This window comes from Geotrypetes seraphini, chromosome 6 (genome assembly GCF_902459505.1).
Source record: "Geotrypetes seraphini chromosome 6, aGeoSer1.1, whole genome shotgun sequence".
Lineage (NCBI taxonomy): Eukaryota > Metazoa > Chordata > Amphibia > Gymnophiona > Dermophiidae > Geotrypetes > Geotrypetes seraphini.
In genome coordinates this window covers 222,648,113-222,663,380 of record NC_047089.1, presented here as the reverse complement: position 1 = coordinate 222,663,380, position 15,268 = coordinate 222,648,113, and the positions used below count along the sequence as shown (strand labels likewise).

The window sequence follows — 15,268 nt, the reverse complement described above, 5'->3', positions numbered from 1 at the left end:
ATCTTAATTAAAAATTTGGCCCGCAACTTAGCCTTTTTTTCAGATTTCGGCCCCTTATGTGATTGAGTTTGACACCCCTGCTGTAGAGCAAACAAATCTGGTTCCACCATCTGGCATAGGTAACTTGTGAGAGTTCCTTCCAAGATCTACAAATGGTTTTTAATGCACAAACAATACAGCAAATTAAATAAAGCAGAATTGAGAGAGGCACTTTTCAGGACAATGGTTGCATAAGAAAAATGTGTCAAAACTGAACTGGAAACCCCAAAATAAACTCAGCAAGTACTTCATTTTGTACTAAACACAATTGGTGGCATAACCATGAGAGGGGGCTGGGCCTCCCAATTTGAGCTTAGCCCCCCCCCCTCAAAATGAGCATCCCCCTTGCTGTAGCTGGTGGAACATTTTGTTTTTCCATCATCTTGGTCCCAGTTTCTGCTTTTGTCTATCTTCTACTAATTCTCTTTCCAGGCCTCAGGAATCCCGGTTTCATCCCCGAGGGAGTCACGTAGACCTGGGGGGAGGAATCCCCACAGGAGTCCCATAGACCTGGGGGGATCCCTGTGGGAGTCCCACGGGATTCCCGTAATCCCCGTTTCCGTGCAGACCTCCAGTCCAGATCAGAATCTGCTGAAGCAAAGGCTGTTATAAAATACAGGACAGTGTTCTCTCCAGAAATTTTTTGCAGCCGGGTGGCATGAAAAAGTAGCCAGCTGAGGCAGGATGGGGAAATTTGGTGGTGGGGAAAATTAATCCCCTCTTTTACAAAGGTGTGCTAGCATTTTTAGCGCGCACATACTCTCGTGCTATGCAGGAAAACTAAAGCCAGCTCAATGCTGGCGTTAGCGTCTAGTGCGCGCGGCAATTCTGCGTGCGCTAAAACCACTATCGCAGCTTAATAAAAGGAGCCCTAAATGTGTACTATTTTTATTAGTTAATTATTATTATTTTCCAAAGCTCAATATGACTTCCTTTTTTAAGGTTTGACACTTGTGCCAGAATATTTTTACTAAATTTAAGAAGTAGCCAATTCTAGAAGGGAATAATTAGATATTTGCCCTCTTTCAAATGGTAAGAGGTTTTAAAAAAGGGAAATGCGTTAATGAAGTCATTAGGTTCAATCTAGTCATTTATTTCTGCATGAATTTAAACAGCTAAAAAAAAAAGATAAATATAGCTCATCCAGTCATACAAGAAATGGCTCTACAGCACCTCTAATAATGTTTTGATCACTAGGTTCCTTCCTGAGGTCTCACTGAGGATATGAAATAGATGCTATCCCCACTTCCAGACCTCTTCCACATAATTTATGGAGAGGTATTACTGAGCCTTGAAGGAGACCTGTGTGATTGATCTTTAAATGCTACTTTTTTATTTTGTTGTAGTGCAAAGTGAGAGGTAGGGCAAAACAGTTTAGGTAAAGAAGCAGGTAATAATTAGCAATGTATTAAAAATATTTTATTTTTATTTGCTTATAATGTCAGTTGAAAGCTGCTTGATGTTAATACATCTATAATTTAATTCTTTATTGTGTGTGTGGGAGGGTGGGACAACACCTACATCAACAGTAAAGTTAGAATAGGGTCATTAAATCCAGTGGCGTACCTAATATATATGGCAGCCAGTGCTGATCATTTTTTTAACAACCCCCTCCTCTATATAAAAAAAGATATTTTTAGTAATAATCCATGAGTCACACAAGGGTGCACCTAGGAAAAGGCAGCATCTTAAACACTGCAGTGAGCACTAGAACACCAACACATGCATTGTAAAACTAAACAAGCCAGATCCTGTACAGTCGATGCTAACAGAAAACCATGTCCTTTTCATACACACAGACAGATACACCCTCGCCTAATATGGAATAATCACAAACTAAAAACAGAAATATGTAGACAAAAGTAAAACTGAACCAAGAAACCAGACTCTGCATACAATGCAACACCACAGAAACAGTGACACGTCCTCTAATACTGTGCAAAATTTAAAGACAGTAGATGTAAATTTGAAAAAAACTGCCACATAACAATCACCACAAATAATGAGAAATAAGAAAACACCATTTTATTGGACTAATCCATTTTTCAATTAGCTTTCAGAGGCCAAATCTTTCTTCAAGACAGTACAGCAGGGATGCCCCCACTTTTTTGGCTTGTGAGCTACTTTTTTAAAATGACCAAGTCAAAATGATCTACCAATAATAAAGTTTTTAAAAACACAAAGCACACTGTACGCAGAGAAAATGTTAATTATCATTTGTATTCGGGGTTTTTTTTTCAGAGGTTAAGGCAGATGACTTTAAAATATGCAATGTCACCTCAGTAACAACTATACAAAAATAGACAAATATACCCTCTCCCTTTTACTAAACCACGATAGCAGTTTTTAGCGCAGGGAGCTGTGCTGAATGCCCTGCGCTGCTCTCGATGCTCATAGGCTCCCTGTGCGTAAAACTACTATTGCGGTTTAGTAAAAGGGGGCCATAGTGCAAAATATAGACAGCAGATATAAATTCTCAAAACGGACACATTTTGATCACTAAATTGAAAATAAAATCATTTTTCCTACCTTTTTGTCTGGTGATTTCATGAGTCTTGGTTGCACTTCCTTCTTCTGACTGTAAATCCAATATTTCTTTCTTTCTGCCCCTCCCCTTTTTGTCTTTCTTTCTCTCTCTCCCCCTGCCTCCCTGTCTTTTTTTCTCTCTCCCCCTGTCCCCCCCAAGCCATCACGCCAATTTCTCCACTTCCCTGATTCTTTCCCTACCCCCTAAGCCACCACACCAATTTTTCCCTGCTGCTTCCCTGAGCCAAGTCAGGCACGTACAAGCGCCAGACTCACAAGACTTCACCTCCGATGTCAATTCTTTTTTCTTTTTTTTTTTTATTCTTTATTAATTTTCAAGCTTTGACAGTGTATTACAATTAATATAACTAACAGATTGCATAAAATACACCATATTACATACATTATTAAAGAAAACATCAATTTTCCCCCCCTCCTCCCAATTATTAATATTGGCTGGCCCAGAACTTCCTCTCAGACGTCAGAATTCACGTCGGAGGTGAAATCGTGTGAGTCCAGCACTTGTACGCACCTGGTCTGGCTCGGGGAGGCAGGGAGAAAAATTGTAAAGACAACACGATCGACTCACATTGCCTTTGCAATCATTTGGGCACCTCTGCACTTATGGTATCCTGTCCTGACCTGAAGAAAGGGGTTTAGTCCCAAAAAAATTGCCTTATTTCCATTTCCTATTTATAAACTTTAATCAATACAGTTACAATACTACTTGATTCTACGTAAAGCAATAAAAAAAAATTTTTCTACCTTTTGTCATTTCTGCTTTAATCATCTTCTCTTCACTCTCTTCTTTCTATTCAGTGTTTGTCCTCGCTCCCTTCCATGCAACATCTGTCCTCTCTTTGCCCCTTCCACCCAGCCTCTGCCCTCTCTCTCTCTCTCTCTCTCTACCCCTTGCATCCACTATCCACCTTCCCTGCCCTTTCCATCCAGTGTCCGCCCTCTCTCTGTTCCATATGGCATCTTCCCTCTTTCTATGTCCCTTCAATAAACTGTATATCCTGTGCCCTTTCTCTCCTTTGTACATGATTCATTTCATCTTCACCCCCTTCCCTATACTCTGGCATCTCTCTCTTCTCCTTTCCTTCCTTCCTTCCCACTCCATCCCATGGTCTGGCATCTCTATCTCCTTTCCTTCTCTCCCCCCATATGCGCTGACATCTATCTCCCGCTCTATGGTCTGGTAGCTCCTTTCCCTCCCTCCCATGGTCTTGGCATCTTGCCTCTCCTCTCCCTTCCCTGGTCTTCCTTCTCCCTCCCCAATTGGGTGCTGCTGCAGCAGCACTTCTCTACCCCTCCCCCTCCCCAAATGGGTGCAGCAGCAGCACTTTTCTTCCCCCTCCCCCCCAATTGGGTGTAGGAGCAGCACTTCTCTTCCCCTCCCCAACTGGGTGCAGTAGCAGCACTTCTATTCCCCTCTCCCCTCCCCAATTGGGTGCAGCAGCACTTCTCTTCCCCTCCCCAATTGGGTGCAGCAGCAGCACTTCTCTTCCCCTCCACAATTGGGTGCAGCAGCAGCTTTTCTCTTCCCCCTCCCCCACAAAAAATTGGGTGCAGCAGCAGCATTTCTTTTCCCTTCCCCCCAAAAATGGGTGCAGCAGCAGAACATTTCTCTTCCCCCTCCCCTCCCCCTTTGGGTGCACTAGCAGCATTTCTCTTCCCATCCCTCCCAGCTCACACACTCGTCGACAGAGTCGCTAGGAAAGTTGTAAGCTTCCCTCCATCGCTGACCTATCTCCCATAGGTCAGCGACGGAGGGAAGCTTACAACTTGCTGCTTTTCCTTGCTTCTAGCCTTCCTCGTTGCCGGGTCCTGCCTTCGCGGAAACAGAAATTAGGCAGGACCCGGCAGCAAGGAAGGCGCGAAGCAAGTAAGAGAGTTTTAACTTCCCTCCGTCGCTGACTGAATATGTGGCGGCAAGACACAGTGAGAATCCAAAATGGAGGCCGTTCCTGCTGAAACTGAAACTGCTGCTGAGGAGCCCACTGGCACTGGTTGTCACCATAGGAAACTCAACCTCTTGATCTGAACTCGCCTTCCACGCAGAACCAAAGGCCAACTTTGGCTCCCCATAGTCAGCTCTGAGCTCCCAGCAACTCCAGCCCTTGAAGCCTACACATGCAGTACCATAGTAGCTTACCTGCGCACTGCTAACGGGACTGCAGGAAACAGGCACCAGAAGTTAGGAAACTCCCATCAGCTAAACAGGCAGACCCAAAGAAGTACAGCAATCCAAAAACTGCCTTAGCCCGTAGTGAACTCATGCTTCGGGGCTCTAAAGTGTGCGTTCCGGCTTCCCTTCTCTTCTCCCCCGGGACGTAACTTCCGGTTTCGGAGGGAAGCGAAGGTAAGCCTGCACGCGCACTTTAGAGCCCAGAAGCATGAATTTTCTACGGGCGATCTCCAAGCCGGTGAAAGAAGGTTTTTTTGTTTTTTTTTTTAATATTGAGCAGCGGCGGCAGCAGCAGGATTCGTGATAGGTGACAACCGGGCAGTCAGCTAAATTAGCTGGGCAGAGCACCCGGCTGAAAGGCCCTAGGGAGAACACTGCAGGAGAAATGGACGTTTATGCACAGAGTGCATGCGCCATAAACATCTATTTTAGGAAAAAAAAAACATTGAAAATATCAACAGGTTGAAAACCAGCACATTTGGTGGTGGGGGGGGACAAAATCCACTGGGAGATTAAGAAGGATCCACTCCTAATTCCTCAAGTGACGTGTTGCTTGAAATGAGCAGTCTGCCACAAACTAAATGTGCTTGATAACAGGTGTAAATCCCAATGCTGATGTTCATTCCCCTTCTTAAATGGGAAATAAACATTTATCTTCTAGGCTTGCCCTAGTCCTGACCAAAACATGCCCAGACCACATCTCTTTACCATTTGCATGTACTTGGGTTTTTGACATGCATATCCTAGCTTTGTAAAATTCAAACACAGATGTTTATGCAAGATCAATATTTAACTGCTAGTTTATGCATAGCCCTTCTAAAATGACTGCCAAAGAAAAATAGATGCCTATTTTTATTTATATAAATAAGAACATAAGAATAGCCTTACTGGGTCAGACCAATGGTCCATCAAGCCCAGTAGCCCGTTCTCACGGTGGCCAATCCAGGTCACTAGTACCGGGCCAACCCAAGGTGTAGCGATATTCCATGCTATCAATACAGGGCAAGCAGTAGCTTTCCCCGTGTCTTTCTCAATAACAGAATATGGACTTTTCCTTCAGGAACTTGTCCAAATCTTTCATAAAACCAGCTACGGTATCTGTTCTTACCACATCCTCTGGCAACACGTTCCAGAGCTTAACTATTCTCTGAGTGAAAAAGATTTCCTCCTATTGGTTTTAAAAGTCTTTCCCTGTAACTTCATTGAGTGTCCACTAGTCTTTGTCATTTTTGATGGAGCGAAAAAAAAATCGATCCACTTGTACTCCATTCAGGATTTTGTAGACTTCAATCATATCTCCCCTCTTAATAGGCTTAAAACAAGTGCCATAACCAGCACCTACAGTAAAGCACTTTGTTATAAAATTATCCTCATTGTGCTTGCCTTGAAACTGAAAAAAGATGGAAAAAAAAAAAGAGTAAGTGCTGGAGAGGTAGAAAAACTGAGAAAGAGAAGAGAGAACATAGCAGCAGCAAGAGCTAGAAAGAACCTAAGATATGAAGAGAGAAGAGACAAGCAAACACAGAGAGAAACTCAGAAAGGAGGAAAAGAAGTGGGGCACAGGATTAATTTCCACCAAGTATAGCTGGACTTACAGTAAAGCTGTTCATCTCTGTGAAGTCACTGTCAATGTATACTCGCACCTTGTCATATTCTGACATTTCTCTACTCTGCATCAATGTTCTGCAACAGAAACACAGCCCATCAAATTTCTTTTTTTATATATAAATCTTTATTGAGTTTCTAAAGCTAACAAAAATGCAATATAGTATCTATACAAATAATATTAATCATATATGCATTTATAATCAATCAAAATCCATACAACAATAAAAAAAACCACCCACCCAACATTTCATAAGGGAATAGAACCATGCAAAGAAATACCCCCCCTTTCTGCGCTCCCTCCCCCTGTGTGTGTGCAATATACCAATAGGAACAAAGGAAAAAACAATTACAATGAATCCATAAAAGTTATCAAAGGGCCCCAGATTAGCTTAAATCTCTTAGTATGTCCCAGCATATCCGCGTTCATTTTTTCAAATCTATAAATTAAACATAAATTTGCCCACCAAAAAATTAAAGTTAAGGTGATCCCAGTTCTTCCAGTTGCGGGTAACCATTTGTATGGCTACCCCGGTCATGAAAAGGAAAAGCCGCCCTCTATATCTGTCCAATGTATACTCGAACCTTGTCATATTCTGATATTTCTCTACTCTGCATCAATGTTCTGCAACAGAAACACAGCCCATCAAATTTCTTGAAAGCTCGGTACAAAAAGGAGGCATCTAACAATATCCCTGCACTTCAGTAGGAAGAGCGATCCCATAGTAGAAAAAAAGAGGAATCCTAGTGTAATGTAACCCTGATGGGGGCAAAAGCTGAGTCAGTGACATCCAAGATCACACTCACCAGATGCAAATATCTGTAAATATTCCATTTGCTGGAACTGTCTGAAGCCGCTTAGATTGCCTACTTTTATCTAATAACAGTAAAAAATATACCGTATTTTCACGCGTATAACGCGCACACGGGTATAGCGCACGGGAAAACAACATTTATGTAAATAACTTGACATATAGCATGCACACATGTATACCGCACATGCTGCTTGCCGCCCTGACTCTCCTCTCGCCGCCCTGCCCTCTGCCCCGAATCGCCGCCTTGACTCTCCTCTCGCCGCCCTGCCCTTGAAGTCCTGTCCCCCATGAAATCCTGTCCCCCCCTGAAGTCCTGTCCCCCCCCCTTGAAGGCCCGCTCCACCCTGAAAGCCTGATGCCCCACCCCGAAGGACCGCTGGCCCCCCCACCCTGAAGGACCGCTCGCACCCCCCCGACATCCAATTCATCCCCCAGCCCCCCCGCACCGTTTGCGGTGGAGAAGCAGCCTACCATGGGTTCGCGATGCCAGTGAGCCCTGCTGCTTCCTCTGCCGCGGTCCCGCCCCTTCTTTGCGCTGCTTCCTCTGCCGCAGTTCCGCACCTTCTCTGGGCTGCTTCCTCTGCCGCAGTCTCGCACCTTCTCTGACGTCAGAGAAGGGGCGGGACCGCAGCAGAGGAAGCAGCGCAGAGAAGGGGCGGGACCGCGGCAGAGGAAGCAGCAGGGCTCACTGGCATCACGAACCCACGGTAGGCTGCTTCTCCACCGCAAACGGTGCGGGGGGTGGGGCTGGGGGATGAATCGGACATCGGGGGGGGAGGGGAACCAGAACCAGAACCAGCAATGTAAAAAACAAATTGTAAAACGCGCTCATGCATATAACGCGCATGGTTATGCTCGGTTTGTAAAATCGTATATAGCGCGCGCGTTATATGCGTGAAAATACGGTAAGTATGTAAGCCTTGGGAGCTTACACAGGGATACATAGGGCTCCTTTTACTAAGGTGCGTTAGAGATTTTAGCGCACGCAGGATATTACCGCACGCTACACCATGTGCTACGCGGCTAGAATTAACGCCAACGGCAATGTAGCGCACGCTATTCCGCGTGTTAATGCCCTAACGCAGCTTCATAAAAGGAGCCCATAGAGTGTGTTTCAATAACTTCCTATAAGAGATTACAAGACCATGATTTCTAGAAAAAGCCCACAAGACCATGACAAGCCTCTGAGATTTTAAATGAAAAGTTAAAAAACTGAACTGTACAAAATAAAGTACAGGTGGGGTTTTTTCCCCTTATATTCCCTCATTGTAAGTAAAGGAATTTAAGTTCTTCTTCCGGGAAGACTACCCTAGTTCACATAAGGTCCCAAACAACAGAAAGGCAGCTGGTTCACAGATGCCAGACTGGTGAAAAGAGAGCAAATCAAAACAAGGAAGTATTCTAAAATTTATTATGACTACTACAAAAAAAGAGAAGGAACTACAAGGCTGATATACTTTATAAAAGCCTGTCACTAGAAGAGAAATTTAGGGAAGGTTCACAAACATTTCTACATAAAGGTAGATTAGAGTCCAGGACAGAAATTTGAGAGGGAATCCCAATGTAACTCCCTTGGCTGCAAGCCTCTAATGCACACACTGCTTGAAGAAACTCTTTTTGGACCACTGAATTAAACCAGGGATCCCCAAACTGGTCTGGAACATTAGGAAACTGAACATGTCAATCAAAGAAGGAGCCCTCCCAGAATGAAAATGAGAATGTTTGTCTGGTACTCAGGGCCTGGTTCAGACCACCTGACTCGTGGCTGAGAGAACCAAGCCACAACACCCCTGAACTGTCCCTAACTTCTAAAGCTATCTCCTGCAAACTCCATTTCAGAAATCCACTCACCAACTACCTCATCCCAACACCTCTTACAGCCTACCCCCAAAAATACAATACCCATAATATACACACAACACCCCACAAACTGTTCTATCCCAAAAATTATCCCACAGCAAATGCCCCATCCCCATGTAGTACCCTACATGGTCCAAATCACCCTCACCACCTCAAACTTGCTCCCCTGCAGATACCTTCTCCCCAGCCCTATCATCTCCACACATGCTCAGCACACACACACACCACACAGAACAGAGATACACACACAAATACAAACACGTGCAGATTAGATAGATCAACACACAGGAAATGCTAATATTTCCCTATTCCTTTATTTCATTTTTTGCTATTAATTCTACTGTGAGAACTACTTTAAGAAACCAGACACTTTTTTTGGTTGATATGTTTATTATTTTTATTTAATTTTGTAGTATTTGTAGTGTAATGTATTTGCTTCACTGTACGCCTTCTGAACAATTGGAGTTCTTTATGTGAATGTTTTTGAGGGGTCATTTTACTAATGTATGATAATGGATTTAATACATGCTAAAGATGAAGATCAGGGGAGGGAAGTTTCATGGCGACTCCAGGAAGTACTTCTTCACCAAAAGAGTAGTGGATCATTGGAACAGACTCCCACTCCAGGTGATAAAGGCCAGCAGCGTGACGGATTTTAAGAGAAAATGGGATACTCACGTGGGATCTTTAAGGGAGTAAATTCAGGGGAGGGGATACTTGGAATGGGCAGACTTGGTGGGCTATAGCCCTTTTCTGCTGCTTTTTTCTATGTTTCTAAATCCATTAGCACAGCTTAGTAAACATAGAAGTAAACATAGAAACAAGACAGCAGATAGAGACCAAATGGCCCATCCAGTCTGTCCATCTCCAGCATCCACTTTCTCCTCCTCTCCCTAAGAGATCCCACGTGCCTGTCCCACAAATTCAGACACACAGTCTGTTTCTCCACCACTTCTACCAGGAGGCTGTTCTGTGATTGCCACCCTTTCTGTGAAAAGTATTTCCTTAGATTACTCCTGAGATTATCACCTCTTAACCTCATTCTATGCCCTCACTGGAGTTTCCTTACAATTGAAAGACTCAGCTCAAGTATTTATGTCACATAGGTATTTAAACAGCTCTTTCATATCTCCTCTCTCCCACCTTTCCTCCAAAGTATACATATGTTTTTACTGTTAATGTTTTTACTTTGTACAACGCTTTGTAGATTCGAAAAAGCGTTTAATCAAAAACTGAATAAACTATAAACTATATGGAGATCTTTTAAGTCTGTCCCTGTACGCCAGGGGTCTCAAAGTCCCTCCTTGAGGGCCGCAATCCAGTCGGGTTTTCAGGATTTCCCCAATGAATATGCATGAGATCTATGTGCATGCACTGCTTTCAATGCATATTCATCGGGGAAATCCTGAAAACCCGACTGGATTGTGGCCCTCAAGGAGGGACTTTGAGACCCCTGCTGTACGCCTTATAATGTAGACCATTGACCATTTTAGTAGCCTTCCTCTTGACCAATTCCATCCCATTTATATCTTTTTGAAAGTGTGGTCTCCAGCATTGCATCCAATATTCTAAATGAGGTCTCTGCAGAGGCTTATACAGGGGCATCCACACTGCCTTTTTCCTACTGGCCATTCCTCTCCCTATGCAACCAGCTTTCACTGTTGCCTTTTCAACCTGTTTGGCTACCTTAAGATCATCGCATAATATCACACCCAAGTCCAGCTCTTCTTTTGTACACAAAAGTTCTTCACCCCCTAAACTACACCATTCCTTCAGGTTTTTGAAGTTCAAATGCATGACCTTGCATTTCTTAGCATTAAATCTTAACTGCCAAATTTCACACAATTCCCCAAGCTTCCCACACCATCAGGGGTGTCTATTCTATTGCAGATTTTGGTATCATCCCCAGAAAGGCAAATCTTACCAGTCAGCCCTTCAGCAATATCGCTAAAGGGCTGGCTGGTAAGATTTACCTCTTTGCAGATGATTTAACACATGCTATATCCATTAGCGTACTTTAATAAAAGGAGCCCTTAGGTTGTAAACTGCATAGACCTGTCTGCCAGACAAGAAAGTTATAGAAAGTTTTTTTTAGGTGAAATCTGTTTTTATTACCAACAAATGCAACTTAGCAGACAAGAAATTAAAAGTTACAAGAGAGGAACCCCCCAAGAGGACTGGACTCTGATATCCTCCCATGTTACAGAGGCACCCCTACCCCCCCCAACACACACCCCCCAACATACCCTCTCCCCGGCCCCCATAGAAAGTTTTTTTAAATACTTTATTTTATAAATAGTTTTAATAAACAGACATATTCCCAAATAACATCTGTAGCCAAGGGCAAGGTCAGATTAAGCTATTGGCAAACACAATTCTATGTCCACGTTTAGGGGGGCCATGTGAAATGTGCTTAGGATCTAGGATTGTCAACTGTCTGGCTTTTTCAGAAGTCATCAGAATTTTTATTTTTATTTTTTTATTCTTTATTCATTTTTACATCTTACATCAAGTGTACAAATTATAAAACATATGAATTAAATACATCACTTGTATTTCTTACTAGAATAACATCAAAAATATAAATTTATACCCATCCCCCCACCCTTTCCTTTAACATTTAATCAAAAATATACAAATATAAGTATCATTTTCTATTAAATAAACCTACAGTAACTTTTAAAACACCCCTCCCCCCATTTGCAAATAAACTTTCAACAGGAAATGGTATCTATTCATTACAGTAAGATGTCAATGGCCCCCAGATCGTTTTAAATTTATTATAATTCCCATTTTGAATAGCAATTATGCTTTCCATTTTATAAATGTGACACAATGAATTCCACCAAAAGTTATAATTTAATCTACTGCAATTTTTCCAATTACTAGTAATATGCTGAATGGCAACTCCTGTCATAATCAATAAGAGTTTATTGTTGTTTGATGAAATCTGACTCTTTGTTCTCATTGTCATACCAAATAAAATCGTGTCATATGATAGTGCTACATGATTCTCTAATAAACAATTAATTTGGGACCAAACTGATTTCCAAAAGGCCATGATAAAGGGACAATAGAATAATAAATGATCTACAGTCCCTACTTCAAGTTTACAGTGCCAGCATCTATTAGACTTAGAGCTGTCTAACTTTTGTAATCGAACTGGGGTCCAAAATGCTCTATGTAACAAAAAGAACCAAGTTTGTCTCATAGATGCTGACACTGTACATCTCATCCTCCAAGACCAAATTAATACTTTATTTTATAAATAGTTTTAATAAACAGACATATTCCCAAATAACATCTATAGCCATAGGCAAGGTCAGATTAAGCTATTGGCAAACACAATTTTATGTCCACATTTAGGGGGGCCATGTGAAATGTGCTCAGAATCTAGGATTGTCAACCGTCTGGCTTTGGCCATAAGTCATCAGAATTTTACATTAATATCCAGAAGGTGGAAGCATGGGTAATATGTCTGGATAATTTGCTGAGTTTAAAACCTCTATCTGCAGTTCTCTAGTTCCCCATTGTCACCTCTGTGAGTGAGCCTGGCCTGCCTGCACCCACTGTAACTAACAGCAGAGGCTGCAAGTAAGATTCAGCCAATGGGAAGCCAGTGGGGGCAGAGTGGAAGACTGTACTTGTTTTCATGAAGTACACATCTCCCGCTGTATTCGCGGTTTCAGCATTTGCGGTTTCGATTATTCACAGTTTTTAGCTTGCTGGCTCCTCCCCCCAAATTACATCAGCTTGCATAGGGAAATCGCTGATTCCAAGCATTTACAGAGAAAATCGCTGATTCCCAGCACTTTCTTCACCTTGTTTTGAGTCTCCTTCAGGAACAGGCCAGGTCTCCCACCATGTTATTCGTGGTTTCACCATATTCACGATGGTTTTTAATAGAAAACAGCAAATAACATATGAAAAAGTTATTTATGTTTTTTTCTATATTTGCGATTCTGTTAATCCCCTATCACAACGAATACAGAGGGAGAAGTGTACAATCAATCACAAGTGATGTCAGATTTCAGTTGTAAACTAAGTCTACTGGAGAAGTGGCTAATAAGATCAGGATTTAATTTTGAATGTTGAAAAATTGGTTGCTATGTGGCTGTCTCATAAAAATAGACCCTTACAAGTTTGCCCTGCAATGCAGTCAACCTCTTTAATAGGTGGCGTACCTCTACACTTGTGCAGAAGTGAAGTTTCTGCATCCAGTGCGAGGTGGAACAGAAATTAACCCCCTCCTAAAAATGCCACAATGCATTTCTATGGCAGAAGCTGTTCCAACACCGGCACTTTACATACACTGATTCACTGCAACATAGTGATTAAGGAATTGCACCTTACAAACCAGGGCTGTGGATTCAAAGTCAGAGCTGTAGAGTCGGAGTTGGAAGCAATTTTTGGGCTCTGGAGTCGGAGTTGGTGAAAATGTGCAGACTGCAACTTCGACTCCTAATAGAGTTAAATTATAATGCTTAAATTTCTTATTTTCCGCCTGTAAAAGGTTGTAAAAGTAAGAAATTCCTTAATCATGTTCTAGCATTCCAGGCAGCTTCGCATGAAAAGGAATTTCATTCATTGTTGCTTTCCGCCGATTCTTACAAACATTTCAGGAGAAAATTGAAAACCTATTTTTTTCCTTAAATATTTAACTAATTAATTCATTCTTTCTATGTAATATGTTATAATTAATAATTTTTTGTAAACCACATAGAACTTTTGGTAATGCGGTTAACAAGTACAATGTAATGTAATTAATAATTTGATTAACCCATTTGTTTCAGTATACTTTTAGAATCTATTTTGATATCAAGTTCTTTGATGATTATAAAATGTAATATATTTTATAATATTTATATTAGTGAAAGTGGCAGCTAGAGAATGAGACGAACTCCTATTTAGATATACAGTGGTGCCTCACACAACGAACTTAATCCGTTCCAGGAGCAAGTTTGTTATGTGAAACGTTCGTTGTGTGAAACGCGTTTTCCCATAACAATACATGTTAAAAAAAATAATTCGTTCTGTAGCATAAAATATGCTAAGATGACATAAAAAAAGATAAATTTTTGGTTATTATTTTTATTTAGATACATCTAAAAACATAATTGTTTTTTAAAACAACACACATTTTTTAAATTTAAAGACAGACTAAGTAGAGTCTAATTTTACAGTGAGAGGGCAGAGTCTCAGCGGCAAAAACTGGGACTTAACTGTTCATTTTTTTTTTTTTTTCTACCGTGTTTCCCCGATGATAAGGCAGGGCCATCAAATAAGACAGCCCCCCCTTTTTAGAAAAAAATGTAAAATAAGGCACCCCCCCGCAAATAAGCCACCCACCGATACCTGCGCTTACCCGAATCGGGTGGTACGGTGGGTGACTCCGTGTGGTCCCTGGCACCCCCGACACGATCGGGGCAAGAGGGAGCTCAAGCCCTCTTGCCCCCCCGACTCCCCGACACGATCGGGGCAAGAGGGAGCTCAAGCCCTCTTGCCCCCCCCGACTCCCCGACACGATCGGGGCAAGAGGGAGCTCAAGCCCTCTTGCCCCCCCGACTCCCCGACACGATCGGGGCAAGAGGGAGCTCAAGCCCTCTTGCCCCCCCCGACTCCCCGACACGATCGGGGCAAGAGGGAGCTCAAGCCCTCTTGCCCCTCCGACTCCCCGACACGATCGGGGCAAGAGGGAGCTCAAGCCCTCTTGCCCCCCCGACTCCCCGACACGATCGGGGCAAAAGGGAGCTCAAGCCCTCTTGCCCCCCCGACTCCCAGACACGATCGGGGCAAAAGGGAGCCCAAGCCCTCTTGCCCCGCCGATTCCCCAACTCCCCGACAATATCGGGCCAGGAGGGAGCCCAAGTCCTCCTGGCCACGGCGACCCCCTAACCCCACCCTGCACTACATTACGGGCAGGAGGGATCCCAGGCCCTCCTGCCCTCGACGCAAACCCCCCCTCCCCCCAACGACCGCCCTCCCCCAAGAACCTCCGACCGCCCCCCCAGCCGACCCGCGACCCCCCTGGCCGACCCCCACGACACCCCCAACCCCCTTCCCCGTACCTTTCTGTAGTTGGCCGGACAGACGGGAGCCAAACCCGCCTGTCCGGCAGGCAGCCATCGACGGAATGAGGCCGGATTGGCCCATCCGTCCCAAAGCTCCGCCTACTGGTGGGGCCTAAGGCGCCTGGACCAATCAGAATAGGCCCGGGAGCCTTAGGTCCCTT

The 15,268-nt window shown here is 43.3% G+C and overlaps 1 protein-coding gene across 1 annotated transcript in view; it reads right to left on the bottom strand.

Moving 5' to 3' along the window:
• Positions 1 to 15,268, bottom strand: part of LOC117362955 (inositol polyphosphate-5-phosphatase A-like) — a 101,179-nt gene that overhangs the window by 72,458 nt on the left and 13,453 nt on the right. The window contains exon 4 of the mRNA XM_033950045.1: positions 6,352 to 6,439. Within this exon, the coding sequence (XP_033805936.1) occupies positions 6,352 to 6,439 (88 nt within the window). The remainder of the gene's footprint in view (positions 1 to 6,351; positions 6,440 to 15,268) is intronic.